The sequence below is a fragment of the Empidonax traillii genome, unplaced genomic scaffold, assembly GCF_003031625.1.
Source record: "Empidonax traillii isolate 1590-97213 ecotype Southwest subspecies unplaced genomic scaffold, ASM303162v1 scaffold59:size1551110, whole genome shotgun sequence".
In the NCBI taxonomy this organism is placed as follows: domain Eukaryota; kingdom Metazoa; phylum Chordata; class Aves; order Passeriformes; family Tyrannidae; genus Empidonax; species Empidonax traillii.
In genome coordinates, this window is record NW_020955252.1 from 1,021,835 (window position 1) to 1,045,074 (window position 23,240).

Genomic DNA, 23,240 nt, shown 5'->3' on the forward strand with positions numbered 1-23,240 from the left:
AAGTAACTCTTCAGTTTTAGGATAGGAATGGTGCGATACTGAAACACAGATTAGGATAAGTGGTCAGGATAATTCCAGGGTGGGGCTTTTTCAATTCTATTACATTTTTGTGATGACACACATATATAAGTTCATACTGTACTGTTAATATACCTAGAATTAAAAGAGAACAAAAGAAAACCACCACCAAAAAAAAAGAAAAAAAGAAAAAGAAAAAAAGAAAAAGAAAAAGAAAAAAAGAAAAGCACTTGAAAACATGTCAAGAAAAATATCCCAGACCAAAGGATAATTTCCAGCTAAAGGGAAATTGAGCAACTGCACTTGACAAATACCAGCATTATATCTACAACAAACAACCACAGAAAACAAAGTATTTTTCGTATGGATGCAAAATCCTTTTTTTTTTCTTCTTTAAATCTCATTATTTTTGTGAGAAGTAGTCTATATAGCAAAATTGCCAAGCCCCCACTAACACCCTTGTGGCAAGAATTTAACCACAGATTAGAGACAATATCCATTAATCTGTGGAATTCACATTCTCAAGGAGGAATGACCAGCTCAAATGACCCATGCAATCTGCTTTCCACTGATCACCAAAAACCTCTTTGGATGTGCAGTCAGCTCCAGAACCCAGTTTCAGAAGGAAAACAGTTTCCAACATGCTCTTACACTGCTCTGAAGCGCAAATCAAAGACTAAAAAGGATTATTTTGCTCTTACCAACCTCTTTTTCAAGACCAGGTTCTGCAAAAATCAGTGAAAATCCACAGAAGTCATCGGATTTGCCACACCAGGGACTGCATCCAGAGAGACACACACGTGTTACAGGGAGCACACAGCAGGCCAAGGACACAACACAAAAGCATCACCCAGTGTGCAGGGTGGGAGTGCCACTCTGCACACATCTGACATTCTGCAAGGGTTTTGTGTTTCACAGTGGAACATGTGAGTGGTTGTGTTTTTATGGAGCTGACAGGCAGATCCAGAGCACTCACACACAGCAGCATCTGCCAGCTACGTGAAAAATGTACTTCCAAACCTTCCCTGAGGTTTACAAATAGGAAAGTATAGTAACAGATGTTAGAGATGGCTCACAGCCTCCAAAAACTTCCCCTAAATAATATCAGGCCTCTACGAGGAACAGTTGAGGTACAGCCTTGATAGAATTTAGATGAAAGAAAGAGTTTTTTCTTCTCAAATTCAATGTTTTACATTTGACAGGAATTTAAATACTGTATTTGAAATTAAAACGAAACAAAAAAAACCCACCACCATTCCCAGTGTTTGTCTGCTTTTAAATGCAAATTTCCTGTCAAATGCACCACCTGCAACTAACAGACAATTTGGCTTCAGTAAACCAGACACTAGAGAAACTTTTCTACTATGCCCAAAACTGTGTTTTGACTTTGTCCTGAACAAAAACTATGTATAATCACCCCATTTCCTGACACTTCTTATTTTAATAAGGAGAACACAAACATTAACTTTCTGTTCCATCCTACACTGCAGTTCAGCTCATTACTTTGGAACAGTCATAAGAAACAAAGCAATGATTTTGCTATTTCACAGTTCTACACCACACTGAAAAGCTAGAAAAACCACTGGCTTCTTGCTATTATAAAGCAGTAATACTCTCATATTCACATTAAAACCAAAAAGAAACTAATTAAAAAACAAAGACAATAAAAACCAAGCAAGACAAAAAATCCTGGTAACATTTCATTTTCAACAAGTATATTTTATATCTAGGCTTAAATTGAAATGCAGGTTAATCTCAAAAAAAAAAGATTAAGAAAAAAATAAAATACTTCATACTTAGTTGAACTGAGGCCCTCAATGGTTGACATCATTTCATCATAAATGTCTTCCTCCATCCTTCCCTTCTGAGATGAATTTCTGAGAACAAAATAAAGTCTGTGTCATCAATGCTGTTCAGAAACAACTCGCAGCTGCAGAGCAAACTTTCTCAATACACCAGTGGGGTAAGCTTCCTGGGAAAAATTAAATAAGAATGTTCCAAATTGACAAGCAAATACATCCATGGGCACTTTACTAGGCATTTCTCCAATTGCTCAAAACGTGCATTTTTCAATACAATGTTTTGATAAACTGAGAGAATGATTCACAAGTGAAAATCAGCTCCTTACTTAGCGCTACGGGCACCATTGCAAGCATTTATACATATAGTGTCGATTCTTTATTACACTATAATGGTGTACATAAATAATACTAAGCAAAACCATATCTTGAAAAATATAATATATATTTACTTGTAGTATTTGTATATTTACTGATAATACTATGTTAAGCTGTGTTTATTTTGTGCTATAATATTACAAACAAATCTGGCATCTGTGAGTAATTAAAAGCTGAGGTAGCACAAGCAGGGACAATATACTCATGTATACACTACATGAGCTGGTTTAGTTTGTTTTCCACTGCTCCTTAGGGCTCTCCCTTCCCAACTCCCTCCCATCCTGCTGCAGCCCATGGAGCAAAATGGAACCTCAGTGACTGAGGGGCCGGTGAGATGAGGAGGGGGGAAGCTCCTTTTACAATCTGCTAACAACAACAACCATGAATTAAGAGAACTTTTAAAGGCCAAAGATTGAGCTTAACCTTTCTAAGGCAGAAATACCACACATACAGTGATTAATCAACCAAAAGATTACGTGCTTGCAGCACACCAAACCGCAGGAGGAGCACAGGAGCACGTATTTAAAAAACAAAGAAGGTTCTTGACAAACCTCTCAGTTGTTCTCTGGCGCCCAGTGGAACACAAAGGTATTTCCTAAATAAATTAAGGAAAATAAGGTTTACTATGATTGTAGCATGCTAGAGATTGGCAGAGTCTGAATATTGTTACGTTCTGACAGAAAGAGATCATGCCCGGATACCTTCTCAGTTCTGTGTACACATTTAACACCAAGAGTAACAGTAGACATTCAGCCACAAAAATCATGTCAGATTCTGAGTTTCACACCACAGACAGCAGGAGTAGTTTGCAATTGTAGGCTGACAATCGCTGCTTGAGGTCTCACCTTTCTTTGCCTTCCCTGAGAACTTGAAGAGTCACTGCTCACACTCTCCCTGTGGTTCAGGTGGGCAAAGGGCCTGGCTGCTCCCCAGGACTCCAAATACCGTGTCATCCGCACAGATGCTCTCATCTTCAGCCCGTCGTTAACTCTTGTTTTAGGGAGGTGATTATTTGATATACATTGCTTCGACTAACAGGGAAAACGAAAACACACTCATTTAGAAAACAGAGTAGTTTAAGACTATACAATTTCACTCTTTAGTAGGACTCTAAACACATCAGCAATGTGTCAGCCAACCTCAATTCCTTTATCTCATTTAATTAATGTGAGCTAAACCAAATCACAGTGCACACGATGAGTTTGCTTCAGCTGCCTTTACAAGCCCTTACTTGCAACACTGCAGCAGTCAAACTTCCAGGTTTATTGAGGATGATGCAAGAGATCGCAGGATCTTGTGGACAGATAAAGTTTCCTTGCAGTCAGCACAACACCAGGGGAAAAAGAATCCAGATTCCTCAGCAAGGGTGTATCAAAACAGTAGTTAGGAGAAGATCCCACAAATTACAGACTCCACATTAGATTATATCCCTATGACACGGGTGCTGAGTCAGGCAGTACAGACGGGATATACAGCAATACCCTCACAGGGCTACAGAGAAGCTGAAACTACAGAATAAACTGATACATCGGTGACTGTTTATTCTCTAACATTTCACAAGCATCTTCAAGTGGGCAGAGACCATTTTAACAGACTTAGAACCCCATTCTGAGAGTATGTGCTGTGCACATGAAGGGGGGGTTGGACTGCTGAAAAATGCAATTCTTTCTAATTTAAGGTGGCTCTATACTGGAAGAAGTTTGTCATTTGCATTCTTTTTTCATTTGAAACACTTTACTCATCAACCACAAGCTGATTCAAAATAGCAATACTCCAGGTGTTTGCAGTTACCAGGCTCGAAAGGAGCAACCAACAGTTGCTAACTTCATACCCTGAAAAGAAGGTGAACTTAATTTAAAAGTTAGGGAGGAAGATATAAGAAGCCATTTTACAGGGAATATTTTATCTGAAATTGGCCACACAGTACAGGTATTCTTTCATTACTTCATCCCACCTTTGACCTGGATTTGTGAGAGACACACTTCAGGCAAATACATAGCCAAATATGTGTTTTTATTCGAAATTGACCATATAAGGGGTTTCAGCATAACACTTAATACCTTCAAGCTAACAGACATGTCATAAAACAGCAAGACATGCTTTCAGATCTGAACTGCCAAATCCAGTCTACTCAGGTGACTCACAGGATGTTTTAATTCTGTTCCCAAATGAAAAAGTTGCATGCACCACAGAAACCTATGTATTTTAAATACATGTATATATTTGAATAAATATATATGTTTAAAAACATACACATACCCTTGGATCAACTACTAAGTAAGTTTTGATATTCATGGATTCAAGGTAAGGATCCCTCAGGTGTCCATTCCCTTCTTCTACTTCATAAGCTTTGCCTAGGTGATTTAACGTTGCTTCAGTGATGTGCACACGGCTGAGAAGGAGAGAAAGAACAAGAGACCCAAACACTCACAGAAAGGTCACATTAAGCATTTCATTTACATTTCAATGGCCACTGCTGACATTTCTGCTTTTCAGCCATCTCCTGCTTTGGCAGCCCACTGCAAAATCCTGCCAGTACTTAAAATTCTATTTGCAGTCCTTTACTGCAGTTCTTCATGGCACATCTTTCATAGCAAACATGCTGAAAAATGCTTCCCATAATGAGACAGTATCAGTATAAAATTAAAATGAAATAAGCAGAGACATACAAGAAAGAAGAAGAAATGTGATCAAAGGAGATCTGATGACTGACAAGACAGACAGACTCACAGGCAGCTTGTTTCAGATAGTGAGCGCTGCAGGGGAAACTCATGAACAAAACACAAGCGAGAACTGTCTTGTGCTAGAAATGCACGAGAAGGGGAGGAGACAGTTGCTAAGTCTGTGGGGGAAAAAAAAGCTGGAAAACGTTTTTTGTTAACTAGGAGGAGAATTCTGGAAGTCTGTCTTTTCTGACTGAAACAATCTGAGGAGAGCATAACACAGCAACACCACCAACACGCTTCTAAGGGGAGCAGCTAAATATTGTTCTGTACCCATTCACACTTTCCCTTAAATATTATTTCCTTCAGTATCCCACATCATGCCTTTTCACATAAATTATGAGTAACATCTTTCCACATAATTTTTCATCAAGAGACTTGCGTGTGTTCATAAAATATAATTTCTTATGTTCTGCTTTCTCATTGTTTATCTTCTCATGCTTTTCTCACTTTTCTTTGGCCGAATCCATTAGCTCAGGGCTGGAAATACAACATTTCCAGAATGGAAGCTGACAATGTGCAGCACTCCTACCTAACTACAGAGAGTAAGGGAATCACCATGCCATCCACATTTACTTCTTAATACTGTAGGTAGGTTTGCACGATTATTTATCCAAGACCTGAAGATTACTGGCAGTGGCTTCTAACAAGGAAGAAAAAAAAAAATTCTTCAATACTCTTCAAGCCAAAAGGTAAGAGTTTTGGAATACAGACGATGGATGCTTTTATTTGTTTACTGATAATCATCTCTCAAAAAAAAAAATTGTTAGCTTGACTACACAGTTTTGCAGTCAAGGTGAACATTGAAATCTGAAATTTTACTGTTTAAAGCATAATTTTCTTCCACAGAGACTGGGGTATTCTGGGTGATGTCTGTATTACCTGTGCCTTAAAACACAGCCAGGCACTGCAGCAAGTTTTCTGTGCTTTTCCACTCATCTCAAAAGGCAGTACCTTTGCTCACTCCCCACCTTCTCCATTTTACCAAGTTTCCTGTCCCCTCTTCCTCGAATCACACACTGTCGTAGGACATTTCCGATCTTGCTGCAAACTTCATTCCCAATTATATGCCAGTGATTTCTCAGCAGTTACTGATTGCTTACTGGATTCCAGGATGAGCACATAACCAAAAGCTGCTCTCACTACAGCTGCCTCCCATAGGCAAGCTGTGACATGCACTGCTGCACTCGCCATGCTGGGACACAACGCCCAGCACACTGCACCCAGTTTCCTATGCTGACAGGCCTGAGAATAACATACCCTGACCTTTCAGGCACATATATAATAGAGAGAATTGGTCATAAATGAATTTTTAGTTTTGGTTTGATGTTGCTCCTTTCTGCTTTAGTAGTGCATTATATTGTTATGAACGCAAATAATTTTTAAAATCAGAAATAGGGTGAACAAGGATACTCTGCCACTGGAAAGAAAATATTTAAAAAGCTAGAAGTTTTCCTATATCCTTTCAAAAGCCTTTAGAATTCCTTCATCTACAGGAACTCAGAATACATATACTTCCTATTTTAAATAAAAGCTCCAACTGGCTCCTAATGACAAAACTTCTGCTTCCAAAGGAGCAGGACTACTTAACATTGGAATAGAGAATCCCTGAGATATCATTTCTCTGCAAAGCAGGAAACAAAGAACATTTGCATTGTGAATAAAAAGCCTTACTCCCTGTCAGGCTCAGTCTTCCCAAAGCAGAAGGTGTTTCCTCTGGCAAGTTTTGAAACACAAGATAAGCGAGTGCTAGACAAGGATATAGAAAGCATTAAGTGTAATATTTCTGAATCAGCATGACAACCTAAACCAGCTTAATTCTTTACCAGCTTATCAAATACAAATATGAAGACCATAAGGAAATAATGCAGGTTGTTAAGACTAGGCAGTGGTCCTAAACTGGATTAAGAAATTATGTTTTCATGCCAGTCATGTTGTTTGCTTTACCAACAGAAGAAACTTTACAACTCTGTATTCTTCCTTAATCAACACACTAAAAGTCTCAACCCTACTGGTATTGCAATTGTTAACCAAGCTCCAACTAGTTTTCTTTCTGTTTCAGTCATCAATGTAAGAAAATAATTTGATATTCATATCCCCTTATCACTTGACAGGAATTAATTTTTAGGCTACAAGCATATACCTAAAAGCTGTCTGAGGTGCAGAAAAAATAAGCAATCTTGTAATGTCACTGCGTAGAATCTCTTTCCAAAAGAAACCTAGAATACTTTAGTGCTTAAACATATATCCACATGAATACCATTCACATAAAAATTACTAATTTGCATAGACTACCAAGAAACTAGAAAAATTAGGGTCTCATTTAGGAATGGAAAAAGGAAAAGTCTTATAATGGTCTTTTTATTCTAATCCCTACACTCAATTTAGAAAACAGAAAAAAAGCATACTTTCCTAAATGAGGAAAATTCAAGAGGCTATTGCTTTTTAAAAACAATTGTATTTCTCCTTTTCAATGAGCATCTTAAAAAGGCCTGCAAGAGTATCAGCCTCAGACCCAGTTCTTGTACTGCTGAACAGCACATGGCAAGTTATGTTACTGTTCTGCTTTGGCTCTTCCACTCAAGACCCCTCAACTTCTCTTCCTGTTCTGCCCACGGCAGATGCTACACAGGGAGAATATGCAACAACAAACAGCTCCAGACTCTCCTTGCTTGGATACTCCAGACCAGGCTGTATTTTAATTTCTGAGTTGTTTGTGGGTTTTGGAGGGTGGGGGGTGGTGAATAAAGAGCTGATATAACTCAAATAGGGCTGATCAATACATTAACAGAAACACTGGGTAAATAAGCAGCTTGGCCTTGTTGACCCAAGTTGCACATCTATTCTTTAGCTAAACATGGATTAACTGAGTCAACATAATGCACTGCTAAGACACACAGGCTTCTCCAATGAAGGGAAGGTCAAGAAGCAGTCACTTGCCTAAGAATAGAATTTTATAGTTCATTGAAAACACAATCAGAAAAGACCAACATTTTACAGCTCTGCTAAGTACACATTTGTCCTATTTTCGTCACCCCATTATGCGGATTTGTGTCATGGCACAGTTACAAATCCCAGGCCCATGACAGAGTGAATCAGCACCAAGAGGGAAGATCCTCACCCCGGGACACCAGCGGATTCCATGCGGTTGGCCAAGGACACGTCGTGCGACCAGACGTCGTACTGCCACTTGCGCAGGCCGATCACCCCGCACAGCACGTTCCCAGAGTGAATTCCAACCCTCATGTTGATGTCTACTCCTGTGGCTTCTCTCACCTTCCTGTGGAGGGATGAGGATATTAGAGCGGGAGACACACTTTTCATTTTCTTCCTCCTGCTGGAGATCTGCTAAGGCTTATACACATAATGCAAAGACGAGACACACTTATGACCTAATTCCTAATTACCCAACTATAGTTAATAACTACACTTTGAAAATGTTGACAAGAAAACTAAGAATTACTCTAATTATATATCTTCATAGTCTTGACACATTAAAAAGTTGTCTGTGCAATACTTACTTGATTGCTTCACAAATGTCGAGTCCCATTTTAACGCAGTTCCTGGCATGAACTGGTAAGGACACAGGTAGGCCTGAGACACAGTAGTAACAGTCTCCCAGGATTTTTATTCTCATGCATTCATTCTCCTGTGAAATTACAGTAAAAATTTTTTAACAGGAAAAAATGAACTGCAAGTAGGCTAACAGCACCAAAGCCAGTGGTTTCAGAAAGTAAGGCTTTGTTCAATCCTTGCTGAAGCAAAGCTTACTTCTTTTTCCCCACATCTGAATGCCTGAATGTTGCTCACTGGAACAACCAGAAGCAACAGAAACAACCACGTCAAGAATTTCTGAAATAAAATCATCTTGCTAATTTCTCACTTTTTTCTTGGAACTGTGTACCATTGAAAAATTATAAATGAAAATAAAACTCACAGAAAGGATCAAACCTACTTATCTATCTTTTAATCTTCATTGTTATTAACACTTGAATTATGGGCAGCTTGTTCACCTTTTCCTCAATTTTTCATGGCAGCCTCATAAGTAAGAGTGTGCAGTATCATAAAACCTGCATTGAAGGAAAACTTAGGAATCACAATGCTCAACCTATTAGCTGTACAAAAGCAAAATGGGGTTATTTTGTTATTTCAAATATGGCTAAAGAAGAAGCTGGCACCCTACAGTTTACTATTGCTAATAAAAACCCCCGTGATATACGGTGGTAAAAAATTTTTTTCCTAGCTGTACAACAGAGGATATGGCTGCCAGTGACTGCCAGGAGAGAGGAAGGGGAAGAACAAAAAGCTTCTCATACTGTCTTTTTGTTAACACTTTACTGAAAAATTGTAGCTACAAAGATTTCAAGCAGGTCAGGGCTAATTCTGCAAGGCTGTTTAATGTTTGACTGATGAGTAGAGATGGCTTAATTTGGGCCAGCCAATACTTCCAGCTGTCCAACCCAACCTGCTGTGGGAACATTTCAGCAATTCCTAAATCAACTCCAAAATCTGCCCAAATTTGTAACAATTTACCAAACTGAGCTGTTCTCTCTCATCAGTCAAAACCTGAAGGGAACATCCATCATTCTCCACCATCTTAAGCCATCCCAGTAGGTTCTGAGCGTTACTACAAGTGGCAAGTTTAGATGGATCAGCAGGGAAACCCAGCCCTAGATTAGAGCTGTTGGACTTCAGTCTCCAGCTCAGTGTCCAGCTTAGCCATCCATTTTTATTAGGTAAATTGGAGCCCACAACATTTGCACATCACGGGAAAAATGACAGAATACTTCCTGGCAGAACAAAAATAGCACAAAAAGCAGCAATGTCTTCTCACAGCTCAGCCACAGAGTTGCAAAAGGCCTTGACTCACTAAATCCAAAAGACTTTGACTCATGAAAGACATTTTTTAAACAGTGCAAATTGCAGACAGGAGTGAGAAATTAAAACATATCATGCAAAATTTAGAATATTTCCTATCTTTGTATCTGAGAAACAGTTTAAAAAAATGACCAAATGTCTAACTTCAGCTTCTACTTTTGCATTAGAAGCAACTTGGCATTTGGCAGCTAAGATGACATGACTCATTCTGTCTCAATAGCTGCTTTGGAACAGTACAGTTGCAATACAGGTAGTATGACTCTGTTAGTAGTTGAAGACTTGAACAGCAACTGAATTCATGTAAACACAAATATTAGCAATGTAATTTAGTAAAAAAGAGTAACTAGGATTTAAGAGAGGTTTTAATCAGTGGTATATTTAAGAATTTATTCAATGAAATCCGCAAAGGATAAATTAATTTCACTTCTCTGCTATATTGATAATTTTAGAGTTCTCACTTTTTCTGAAGGATTTTTAGAATTTCACAAACCCAAGGTTCTCCAAGTCTAATAATTTTCTAATTTTCATTCAGTATATTCAGATCTAACCAATTATGAAATCAAACCAAAACAATGGGAAGATTTGATAGGTAATCATCAGTCTTGACTAATGCTTTACCAATGCTAAATTTCTAAAACCAGAATCTGGGTTGATATTTTGTTTTTTTGAAGTCACATAGGATGAAATAAAATGCAGCATTAGTTTTCTTAAAGCCATAACTGCATCATAACACCGACAGGAAAAATTAATTGATATGACAGAACATATATATTGGATCGGGGTTAGTTTTAGAGAATAATAAAAATCATCATGCAAATATGTAAATGATACACAAAAACTGAGTTTGCAATTACAACTGCAAAGAAATTAATCTCAACAAGCACTTGGAAGTGGTAAGAACTACTGCCAGCCTGAAGGGTCAGTATTAAGGGTATGTCTTAGTAGGGACCATTTTAAACTACTTCCCATTCTTACACTTTTCTGGAAGTATCCATTATTAATTAACACTCCTGAGCTAAAGAACTCTTTGTCTGCTGCCTCTGAATTCACAAATTGAAATGTGTCTGAGAGTTCTCCATTTGTGGAGTCAATACACCGTCCCTCAAGCTGAACACTGCAAAGCTGCTCAACAGAGATTGTACCTCCTACAGCCCTATTACAGTCATTTATCACCTGAACAATACAGATAAACCTTCAAACTCGAGAATTGAAGTTACAGTAATAAATGCTAAATTTTCCATTTTTGTTTTAAATTTTGTTGTAATGTGATTTTGCTAGTTAGCTCTAAAGCCAAAGCAGCCTTCCCTTCCAGATTTCAGAAGCACTAATACCCAACTGCTTCCTGTTGTGAAAGAAAGACTTCTTTTTCCAATGGTGGCCTTCATTCTACAGCACAAACTGTAAACCTACCTTTGCAATCTCATCAAACTTTCCAAAAAGCTCATTCAACATCACTACAAGGTCCTTAGGAGAGCAGTCACTGGCCAGGCGAGTAAATCCTACAATATCTGCATAAAGAATGCTAGACAGGAACAAAAGGAAAAAACAGGGTAAGTGAAATATGGAGGTACATCAATTCCACAGTCAGCATAAATATTAAAATACATTTAATAGAAAGCATCTGTCTCTTTGGAAAACAACTCCAGAAGAAAGGGTTCAAGTATGACCACTTATTTAGAAGACAGCACACCAGTTCAAGACACATTATCTTCTTATAACAGAAGAGAAGCTCACTTCAGTCTGAAAATCTGCCTCCAAATTTTAATTTCATTGGACCATATGCACTGTTAGGAATCAACAGCTTATATTAATACAATTGCTTCTAGAGTTTCCACTCACCTAACATTTTGGTGCCTTTTTACATATAGACTGTGGAAATTATTGTCATGCATTTGCCTATTATCATTAGTTTCCTTCAGTCGTTCAATGATTGCCAACTTCATTTCCATAGAGATATGAGCTGGCAGGATGGATAAAAGCAAATTTTCCTAAAAGAAGGGGGGATAAATAATTATTAACACAGTAAAATTGAAGCAGCAGAATTGTAGTGATTGCAAGAAGGTATTGAAAAGCAAACAAACAAACAAATGCCTTTATTCAAATAGCTTTTGAGTAATGCATGTCAGGTTTTCCAGAAGACACTTAAACATTTCTGTTCTCAAAATTATTGATATTACAGTTATGCAAGGATGTTGCTTATTTTTTCTTTTGTTTCTTGTGATCTAGATGTGGCATGTCTCTGTAACCATGAAACAAAAAAAAAAAAAAATCAGCATTCAGTACTACAATTTCTGGATAAATTATGTTTAATTTTGTCCACTAATCTCAGTATTATGTTGTCATTGTCTCATAAAGACGCTGTAAAAGTTTATATTCTGTAACTAACAATCTATGCAGTATTAAAAACCCTCATAAATTCCCAAATGCTGCAAAAGCAGCAACAGATACCAAAGTGCCAACGACATGCTGCTACAGCTTAACTGAACCAGGAAGCAATGCCACTGAAATGAAGCCCTTTGAACCGAGGGAGAACACAGACTCCTCCAAAAACACTTCATTGTGTGGCTATTCCAGGCATTGTTTTACACTGGCTTTGACTCAAAAGCCTATTCTTCAAAGAAGACCCTGGTAAGTGCTGGGCAGAAGAGGAAGACAAAAAGAGAATACTTTAACCCAGGAAGGGCTCTACCACCCCAGAGGCAGAGTCACCACAGCAGAGGAAATGTTGTGTGGAGCAGCTACGAGCAGGAACTTCTTCAAGTGGCATCGACAACAAGGTCAGCAAATTGTGTGACTAAAATGCTGTCCCTTTGGACTATATTTTTGTCTCTTTTTTTCAATACCTTATGCAGCAGTGTGCAGATGACAGTAAGCTGCCAGGGTTACTTAGCCACCAAAAGTGCCTGCCACCGAAAAGAAATACCTTGGGATCACAGTGGGAAGAAATAGTCCTTGAATATTAAGTAGTGGCCTACACAACGTATAGACAGCAGTTTGGTTTGAGACTGCCCAGAAATAGAAACACCTCCTTCTCCTCATCTACCATTTTAGTACCAGAAGTATCAACCTTGGGGAACAATTTAAACTGACATCAGATTCCCAGTGCATATAACAGGACCACTGGAGGCTGACACATTACACTGTTTTCATGGAAGTGATGAGGAACCCTGAACTGCAGTTTTCATATCTTTTTCCCAGAGGAAGAGTTTGTGGCAAAAAGGATACTCAAAATTGCGTGACAAATTGCCACACAGATGAAAAGAAAGCTGTCCATAAACTTAAGCACACTTACACTTCAAACAAGGAGCCATTAAAAAAGAAACAAACTCAAAACCAAAGCCCTAAACCCCCTGGAAGTCACCACATTGCCCAAGAAATGAGAGCACACAGCCTGTGTAAGGTGATCAGATGGTGCCCTGGCGGCTATGTGGGGAAACTCTGCCAGGACTTTCATGCAGATTTGTCATCTCATCTCACAAGATTAGCATCAGGAACAGATTGCACTAGCAGTGTGGCATTTTCTTCTTTTCAGTTTGATCAGGTCAGTCACTTTACAGCCCCTTCCTTTTATCTAATAACTGGTAGGCAGAGAACACGGCACATATCAGCCTTCTAGACTGCTATTCTTAACCCTACTTATACCAGGATAAAAGAGGAAAGGTGCCCTAGTTTCAGCTTTGATACCTCTCTACAGTCCTTCCTCAGTAAGAAATTAATGTTCCTTCCTTATTCTTTAAATACCAGTGGAGTTTATGGAAATAAATTATTTATACTCAACTACTGTAATCTATTACATGATTGTTTTCTCCCTTTGGGTCCAATTTTCTCCTTTTAGCAAAAGAAAAATAATTTGTGAGACAAGAAAATATAAGAAAAAATAATAACTTAGAATTCAGACCAAAAAAAGGCGACCAAGGGAAGCGTAAAATCAGCTGCTGAAATTACCTTACATGTAATTTCAGGGCATTAAGGACACGTTCTTTTAAGTTACCTTGAGCCAGTCAGTATACACAGTTTATACAGGAAAAAAGCAACTAAAATGACTGGCAATTACATTCCTGTTGGAAAATACTGTGATTTTCATATAGACAAGGCCCAGAGAACAGCTTCCTCCATTTAACTTCCTTCTTCTGTTCCAAATGGCACAACTCTTATTTTTGACACTAGGTGGATATCATAAAGACTGGACCAAGCCTTTCAACATGCATTAGTCACCAACCTCATGAAATTATACCAACTTGGGAAATGAAAACAAGCAATTCATGACATGAATTAGCTCACTCACTTGTTGCCTCTTTTCAATCTTCAGTTTCATTCTGACCTGAATGCACTTCAGTGTGTATCTGTACAAATCCCACGAAGCAACCTGCATTTGGCGTTTGTGAAATGCACCCATCAAGTTACCACAAAGGAAAATGACAGCATTGGCAAGTAGCTGCACAAGAAGAAAAATATTTACCTACTGCAGAGCAGTCATTGATACTTCACTCACACACATACTAGTCCCATAAAAACAATTAATCCCAGACCGCCTTCCATTTCCTCCTACCCTGCCACATAACAAGTCACAGTGTTGCAATCAGCCAGGATGTAGCTGGAAAACATAAGCTAACTTTCACAGTCACAGCCACTCCTCTACAAATATAGAGTAAAATAACGAAACAGAAAGTTCTGCTATACCATTTAGCATTTATTTCCAGGCACAGTGTTTGATTTATGGAGAGATCAGTCTACAAAGTCATGCATCAGCACACTGTGTGGAGTCTGGCACACACCTGCATCAAATGAGCTGGGGTGCTCCTTTGAACACACCCTATTAATAAGTGTTGGGAACCCTGGAAACACTCAGCAGCATTCCCAGGCCCTGCTGACACCCCAGGGCAGCAATGGCCCTTTTGATCCACCCTGTGGGCAGTGCCTGATAAAGTTAGACAGACCCACCTGAAACAGCACAGATTGGTTAGAATGATCATGACAAAGTGTGTCATATTTTTAATAACTTTGTTTAAAAATTAATAGAACAATCCTGCTTTTTCCACTTACATCAGAAAAACAAAATGCATTATAGATTTAAAAATTCACAGTTTTATGAAAAGCCCAAGCTTTTTGGGGCCCAAGTTCTAAATCCATGAACTTGATACATCCAGGTAGAAGCCTGGAACTTCTCTACAGAGAATAGTTATGCCAATAGCAAAAGGTAATTTGACTAGGTTATTTAATTACTTAACCAAGTGATATTTCCTTACCTGAAATAGAAAGGATTCATCCTTTTTCTGAGAAATCATGCCTACCACAGTGCTTAGAACAATAATATGGGAAAGAGCAGAAAGAACACTGATTATGATGGCACCTCGCATCCCAAAGGGTAGCATGGTATAAACTGTGAAGATTATGAACAGGAAGAATGGCACCTTTGGAAAAAGAAAAAGGGAAGGAAAAAGAAAAACATCACACATACATATTATTAGTTGTCTCCTAAAAATCACTACAGAAAAAGGAGCAAAGTTGCAGGATTCTTGCTCACTTTCATTCTGAACAATTAAATATTCATGTTTCAAAAGTACAGTTAAAACCATAAGGACTGTGGTAGTTCTATGAGTTTTGAGGGAATTAGCAGCTACAGATTCACAGAAAAGATTGTTTAACATGACATCTCACCTATAATTTTTTCAACTCTCCTTGCCCTTTATCCTGAATTTATCCATTACAGCTGCAGATGCACTTTGGATGCACTTTGTGCTCACACATCAGGAACACTGTGTTGCAAGGGTAGCAATACCGAATGGAATCAGATTTCTCACCTTCTCCAAGTTATTATTCTAATTTTAACATCACCCAATCACATGTGTGTGTTTACTCTGTGTTTGATAAAACCCAGAAGTCCAACCAATACTTCATGGTGCTGACAAAAAAGAATAACCTTTATTGCCACCGACTATGTACTTAGCTGCACAGATTTTACAAAATGCTCAACAGGCCACTAAGCTTCAAGGGGTCAGTAGCAGGGCCTATAATACTTAAATCCTTATTTATAGATTTGTTAAAATTGTTAGCTTTTATATATGCAAACTAACGACCCCAATCAGAGGAAAATACTGCAGCATTCCTGGCTCAGCTCCATCTCATCACAGCAACTCAACTTATGCCAGTCCAGACAGGAGCTTCCTTCGAGGAAGTCTCAAGGCCCCGTCTGCACTTAAATGTTTTGCCAGAATAGATAGTTTGATTGGGACAACAATAAAGAAACAAACAAACAAGCAGGCAAATAAAACTTTTCATTCAGCAAAAGTAATCTTTTAATGTTTGTCTTTTTTATTGTAGTTGGATTAGAATAATTTTCTGCCATATTTACAACCCCATCACACAGTGTTCTGAATGCTGTGTTCTAGTTTTATAAGCATGGAGAAACAAAGGCCAAATCTGCATTTATGCAGTAGCTTTAATTAGTGATAAATTCATAAGGAGGTGAAAGTCTGAAATGAGTCTATTCACTTCTACTTTCCAGACTAGAGTGTCTTTATATTTTAGACTTAAAATAAATATGAATGAATTATTATCACATGACAACACCACATTGACTTGCAGCACCAAAAGCAGCAAAACCAAATTTTCCTTCATTACATATTTATATTTCTAGTTAAGAACAGTAAATTTGGGATTTTTTTCCCCTAAGGTAATAGCTACTTCCTCAAGTTAAAAAAAACTGAACAACTCTAAATGAACAGTGCTGGATCCAGGCCACAATGCAAATCAGATTTTGGTGGTTTAACTGATAATTTATATCTTTCTTTATTGAAATAAAGAGGGGAAGGGGAAGAGTCAGTAAAACAAGATAAAAAGTCATTTTTATTTAATTAAAAACTCTTCTGCTTGCATTATGAGAGCTTAGGAGGAGTTTCCTACAGATTATGATATTTTTGGCATCATGAAATCGCCCGTCTTCTGATCAGAGATAGCAAGCAATGAACTTTAGCCACACCCAGATATGCCAGGATGTGTTATTAATTCTTATTGTTCACTTCACCTCTCCCACTGACTTAAAAACGTGCTCCCTAGGGCACACCCAGCTCTGGAGTCCTTTATACATTTCTTGAACACCTCTTTGACCCATATACATTAACAAAGCAACTATTATTATGAAAAATTCTCTTGGAGATTAATTCATAGTAATTCAGATTTAGTAAAAATCCTAAATAAAAACACAATTCATTTACAACTTAAAGATGTAATTCCCACATAGATTTATGCAGTTATCTACTTTTCTCAGCTGAATTATATTTAACAAAGAACACAAAGTAAGATTTACTGTGATAAATCAGTGAAACCAATTTAGAAAAGTGAACCCAAACCTCACCCCAAAAAAATTGCTATAGTGTTATAACAAACACATTCCTTTATACCACCAGTTCTGTGTAAGTACCTGAAAAAATAAGACATCCATACCTGATCCCACAGCTGATAATCACTTTCTTCAAAAAGAGATACATATCCCACAGTTAGGAAGCACATCCAAATCATCACTCCAAAGAACGTCAGCCACCTTCGGAACAGGGATTCAATGCACAGCAGCAAGTACATGACTGCAAATATGACCAGGGCAGCACACACTGCGATGATGAAGGCAGGATGAGAACGCGCTACCTGCAAAAACAAAACAAATGTCCCCTTTAGAAAAGTGAAAAATGCATCTATATCGTCCTGGAAACAGCTTGGATACCTATAAAACATTCTAAATTGGGTTCCTAAGCAGACCAGCTGTGGCAGCATTGACACTTTCTGATATTCACCCATATAGAGATGATATAATAAATACTATTCTAGATACTTATTCCACCTAAGTTCCACCATTATTATTTTTCAGAGTAGTGGTTTGGAGTTTGTCTTTTAAGCTAAGTTATACCTACACTACGTCTATAATGCAGATGCACCCAAAAAGAAATGTATTTAAGCAGTTTAAGCTTTGCTGAAAAGCTTGCTAAAAAAAAAAAAAAAAAAGTTTTAGCTAAAAAAAATTTCCGAGATTTACAGGAGACAACTTGTTACAAATAGTGTTGCTACTTCTTTCCTTTCCTAAGAAATAAAAGCTAAAAGGGTTACAAGTGCAAACGGCAAGATGTTGCTAAAGAGAGACTTAAAGACACTATCATGAAGCACAGTGTTTGGAAAGCAGTGTTACAAGGCAATGAAAGATTATAAAAACTACCTTATTACCTTTTTGCAACATTATCTTTATTTAAACTCCCTTTTTACGAGCTGTCAGCTGGGCTGGCTTGAAGAACACTGAATTTCTTTTCAGAAAATCGTATTACACTACATAACAAAAAAATTCTTTAAGCCTCATCTCTCTTATGCCTATAGGAATCCTGCTCTTTGCTAACTGCCTATTGATTCAACAGATCAAACACTGTATTGGGAGATTCCTATTGTATATCTATAAAACCTTAAAAAAACCACATCACCTCAGGAATTCATAACAACAAATCACTATAATATTTTACATTCCTTATAAGAGTCTAAAAAACATAGAAGAAATGCAGGACATTTTAACTTATGCTCTTGTTCCTTCTTCGGCTCTTTTACTACTTACTTATTATCATAACTAGCGTTTAAAATAGTTTATCATTTTTTCAAAACATATAGAAAGAAAAAAAACAATCCTTTTAGTAACTGTGCATGTGCCTGACAGCACTGTCTCCTTTCTTCCTGTCCCTTTAAAAACATAGAGTATTACATTCACAATTACTTGATTTCTTTTAGCACTGCAACTGCAATACCATGGGGCTATGAATGTTATTTAGAAAAAATGTCTCATAATGACTCCTCATCATCTTTGAAAACACTGAACACAGGGGGAAAAAAAAAAAGTATACTCACATCAGTAACAAAGAAGATGATAATTAGAGTAGTCCAGAAGATGATTGCAATGAAGAGCAGCAGTAGCAGGAGGGGATGCTGCTGGCTTGTGTAGCGGTACTTCTCATAGAGCGGGTCTGATATCCTGCAGTCATCATTTTCATTGAAGAAGTATTTACCTTTAGTTGGCATTTTCTCCCAGGTTGGTTGCTATTTCTCTCAGTTCCCAGTGCACACAATAAAACACAGCTGAAGCTACAGCTTCAAACAGAAGTTTTGCCTTCTCGCTGCTGCCTCTGTGGTCTTCAGGCACACTGAGTAACCCACGTTCTCTGGTTTTGCTTCTCATGAACATCAAGTTCAGATTTCCAATGCAATCAAAAGCAAGAATTAGCCTCCCCAAAACCACAGGCAACTCATCATCAGCTCTATGCATGAATCTCCAGATCAACTTGTATTTGTGCAGATAGGAATTATTGGCAGGAGGTTTTTTTTTTTTTAATTACTATTTTGCAAGTCTCCAACTCCTTTTTCAAGAATGTTGAATCTCACTTACTGGGATGAATGCTGCAGAGAGACAGTACATTAATGTGTTCAGTTAAGCGTATACAATGTTCCCCAAGGCAGGGGGGAGAGAAATAAAAATAGTTCATGCCTCAAACTTTCTACCCGCCTGCTCTAACCAGTGAGTAAAAGCTGTTTGCCCCAGTGTGGGGGCAGCCCAAGAGCCCTGTGCGTGGGCAGTGGTGCCCAGCAGGCACAGAGCTCACCCACAGCTGCTCTGCCCACCCCAACCGCTCCTTTCTCCGGCAACTCAAACATTTTCATATGTACATTTTCATACAACATGGGTTTGTTTTTTTTTTCTTTGATCAAACAGCAGTTTCCATGAGCATGTTGTGTAACTGAATGTTCACTCCTCTTTTGAAGTTGTGTGCTCCTGTATATATATATATAAATAAAATCTTTAATCACGATATACTTTGCATTCTTTTCCAAAACATGCATCTTAAAAATTATGAAATCCTTTTTTTTATTCCTTTCACACTTCAATTAAGGCGTAGAAAATGAGGAAAAAATATAGTTGTCCAAGCCAAAATTCAATAAACTTTTTTTTAAAAGATACTTAACATTTAGTTTCATGTATTCCATTCCACTAAAAGTGATCATGTTTCCAAGGCAACATGTGTGTTCTGTTAACAATGAACATTAAGGAGTGAACTCTATTGTTAATTACTAATGACCAGTATTCTTCAAATAGATTCATGAATATAGTTCACTCAGTGCCAAGAGCCACCAAAAAAAAAAAAAAAAATAGACAGGGGGATAAGATGGAGGGAAGCATGAAAAACGGGATTTCAGAAGTCTTATTAAAACTTGATAGCTGGACCACAGCTTCTTTGCCACTTGACTGCCATCACCATGGTGCCCAAGGCCAGTGCTCTGGGAAGAAAGAACCCAAGAAACTCACTTTCTTTTTTTTCCTTTTAGAAAAGTCATATCTTAGCCAGCTACTTTCAAAAGACAAAATGCTTAACTGCACACACATTTCTACTGCATTCGCACTACAAACAGAAAAACATTTCAGAAACCATAGTGAGGGATTTCACCTCTAAATAGAATCAAACACTACCCAGTTATTAATGACCAAGTTGGCAAAACTAGGTATGTCAGTAGCGAGACTGGACAAAAAAAAAGTGAACTTTTGCAAAATGAGTGACTACAACTTGTTGCCCAGACTATATCACAGACTTTGATTAATCACAGAAAGAGAAAAGACTGTATTGCATCACTTTTATTGAATAAACTGACATATGTATTAAAAACAGAAATAAAATTGAAGACACCTTTTAATACATCTGTCCCATGTATAGTTAATGACACACCTAATATCTCACCTGTACTGGTTATTACTGAGCTTTTCCTCATAATTAAGGGTCTCTAATTTCTCACTTGAAAAAGTCATTCTGGTGCTCATACCATCTGCATGTGAATAATAATGCTCTTGCAAAGAAGTGTAAATCTCAGAAATCACTGCCACTTAAAGGAGATATGAAGAAGAAATGGAAACATTTGCATAATTTTTTAATGCCTTTTCCAAGTCCAAGTTAATTGCAGAACTACTTCGATTGAGTACAGTCCAGTTTTTTTCAGAAGCTGTGTACAGGGGCAAGCAACATTTGTCTGAATTTGTCTTTCAATAACAAAGAAAACACACTACAAACAGTAAGAAGGTTTGGACTGTGATGCACCAGAGACAGACAGCTCACTGAAGAGCCTGAAGAATTCCTCTACCATGGGAGTGAGGTTGCAGGGCCACATTGCCTGATGTGAACCACTGTGTAAAAGAGATGACAGGCTTGCTGTCCCAGTTCCCTCCGAAAATGTATTTCAGAATAAAAAACAGTGAAAAAGTTCTTGCAAGTGTCTGCATGAAGCAATGCAAGGGCAGAGGGAGGAGAGAGAAAGGGAAGGCATCGAGGGAGCAGAGCAGAGAGAGCTGCTCATCCCAGGGACTTCTCTCTGGAGCTCTGGCACAAAGAGCAGTCTCCCCCCAGGCAATGCAAGGTGGAGCAACAAAAGGAGAGGTGTGACACCTGATCCAAAAATCAAACTGATAACGATGAAACAGGTCTTGGGATGGCCCTCCTTCATTCTCTGTATTTGTAGAGTAGGAACAGTTTTCAGGTGCTGGCGGTCACAGGCTGGGGAGTGGATCTGGCAAACCTTCACCCTCCTGTGCAGCCAGCCAGGGATCCCGTCCTTTCCTCCCCTTTAGGAGAATTATTCAAAGCAGCTACTGACCAAGTTATTGCCTTTCCAAACAGAATCCAAGAATACTGCAGATCTGTTTTAATCAAAGCTACTGACGTATTCAAAAAAAATGAACACATCCACAGTAAACACCTGGATAATTTTTAAAGCATTTTTTCACTTAGTTGTTCATTTGACAAGAACTCAAGCCTTGATCACCTAGAGCTGTCTGGTTACCAAAGAACAGTCTCACTCCAAAATATTAAAACAAACCCCAACAGCAAGAATCAAATGAATTGATATAAATGGCCTTATTCCTCTCAATAACTGCTCACAAAAGCAAGCAGAGCCAGTTTTTCCATCTTCAACTACTACAGGACCAGACAGAAGGTACAGTTTCGATTTTCATTCTATCTTTTGTTTCACACAAATAACAACAGTGTTTCTGAAATTACTTTAGCAATTTCCCTGACAAGAATGATTGCTGACTGTAATTATCCATTAGCAGATATTTAAAGAGAATCAGGAATCTATAAACATCCAGTAGAGTAATTGAAGGAGATTAGTAGATTAATTATGGATCTTAGGCAAAAATAATCTCCAGTCTAGTGGACTCCACAACTAATTCAGTCTAGGAAATGAACTTTAGCAATCCCAGCGTACACCACAGGAAATACCATTCACGTTAAAGACAACACTTCTTCCTTTTAGACTTTGCTTCCAAATGTTAGTCTGCAGTCACCTTAGCTTTTTCTACTTGTACAAAAATATTAAATGGAAAACAGGTGTGTTTTTAGTGATCTACACTAGCAGTGGCAAGTTTCTTTACAAAGGTGAACCATTTCTTATATTTTGAAGACTTTCATGCAAAATTTCATTTTCCTTAATTGCATTTAATTTCTGAAGAGCTCCTTCTGCAACACAGAAAAATCTTTGTTACATTTACCTTCTATTTTCCTACAAAAAGTGAGGATGCACACAATACATCACTCAGAAATATATTTACACAAAAAAAGCCAAATCAATACAAAAAGTAATCTGTCATTTGAAAAAAAAAATAATCAAAACCAAAACAAACAGAAACCACAACAAAACCAAAAGTGGGAGAAATCCCACCATGTGTCTGAGCAATCAGCAACACTAAATCACCTGAGCTTTGCCCTTGAACATTAAGAGCCATAGCAATGACAATGCCAAATATAGTGCAAAGAATGCATTGGAACTGAACTTTCTTTTATTCACATTCTTATTTCAGTAGATTGCTTCTTCTCTAATTGTTTGTTCTACAATACACCTCTGTCAGGGTGGTGGAGCGCAACAGCAGAGGTATCGACGAGCTCTGGAGATGGCCCAGGGTTTGGAAAGGAAAAGCAAACCACAAGCAGGAAAGCAAGGGCAGCAATGAGCTGTTAAATTGACTCATCACCTCTCACAGGTCCATAGCCTCTGAAAAACAATCTCAAGAACACCACTTCTAAAGCTGGGGGTGGGAAGGGGGAGTGTTTGTGGCTCATTTTTAAGTAGCACTATTATTACAGAATGTGCTTTGAGGAAAGAGATTACAGTCACATAAAAGAAATCTCTGTGCTACTGATCCAGGTAGGGCAGGGAGATGGTGACAGAAGATGGCTAAGAAAACTGATTGGTAATTTAAGACCAGCTCACAACTTTAGTAAAAAAAAAAGAAGAAGAATCCATATAACGAGATTGATGCTACTGAATTACATGGGAGGGTTTACTACTGCTCTAAAGTAGTTTTTGTTCTGAAAAGACTTGATGGTTTAACCAACTAATCTATTAAGGCTTGTAATTAACTGTTGGGTCTGGCTCAGTGGGG

The 23,240-nt window shown here is 38.0% G+C and overlaps 1 protein-coding gene across 2 annotated transcripts in view; it reads right to left on the reverse strand.

Annotated features, from left to right (window-relative positions):
• The window catches only part of ADCY7 (adenylate cyclase 7), a 61,553-nt gene that overhangs the window by 16,145 nt on the left and 22,168 nt on the right, over positions 1-23,240 (reverse strand). The window contains exons 1-14 of one of the 2 annotated variants that reach the window (XM_027879815.1): positions 19,319-19,367; positions 18,671-19,216; positions 17,240-17,437; positions 15,043-15,207; positions 14,082-14,231; positions 11,636-11,784; positions 11,207-11,318; positions 8,440-8,567; positions 8,040-8,198; positions 4,455-4,587; positions 3,041-3,226; positions 2,747-2,790; positions 1,815-1,895; positions 724-796 (exon numbers count right to left, since the gene is read on the reverse strand). In XM_027879815.1, the coding sequence (XP_027735616.1) occupies positions 724-796; positions 1,815-1,895; positions 2,747-2,790; positions 3,041-3,226; positions 4,455-4,587; positions 8,040-8,198; positions 8,440-8,567; positions 11,207-11,318; positions 11,636-11,784; positions 14,082-14,231; positions 15,043-15,207; positions 17,240-17,437; positions 18,671-18,841 (1,749 nt within the window). In that variant the 5' untranslated portion in view covers positions 18,842-19,216; positions 19,319-19,367. Of the gene's footprint in view, positions 1-723; positions 797-1,814; positions 1,896-2,746; positions 2,791-3,040; positions 3,227-4,454; positions 4,588-8,039; positions 8,199-8,439; positions 8,568-11,206; positions 11,319-11,635; positions 11,785-14,081; positions 14,232-15,042; positions 15,208-17,239; positions 17,438-18,670; positions 19,217-19,318; positions 19,368-23,240 lie in introns of those variants that run through there. The other variant, XM_027879814.1, reaches the window with a different exon arrangement.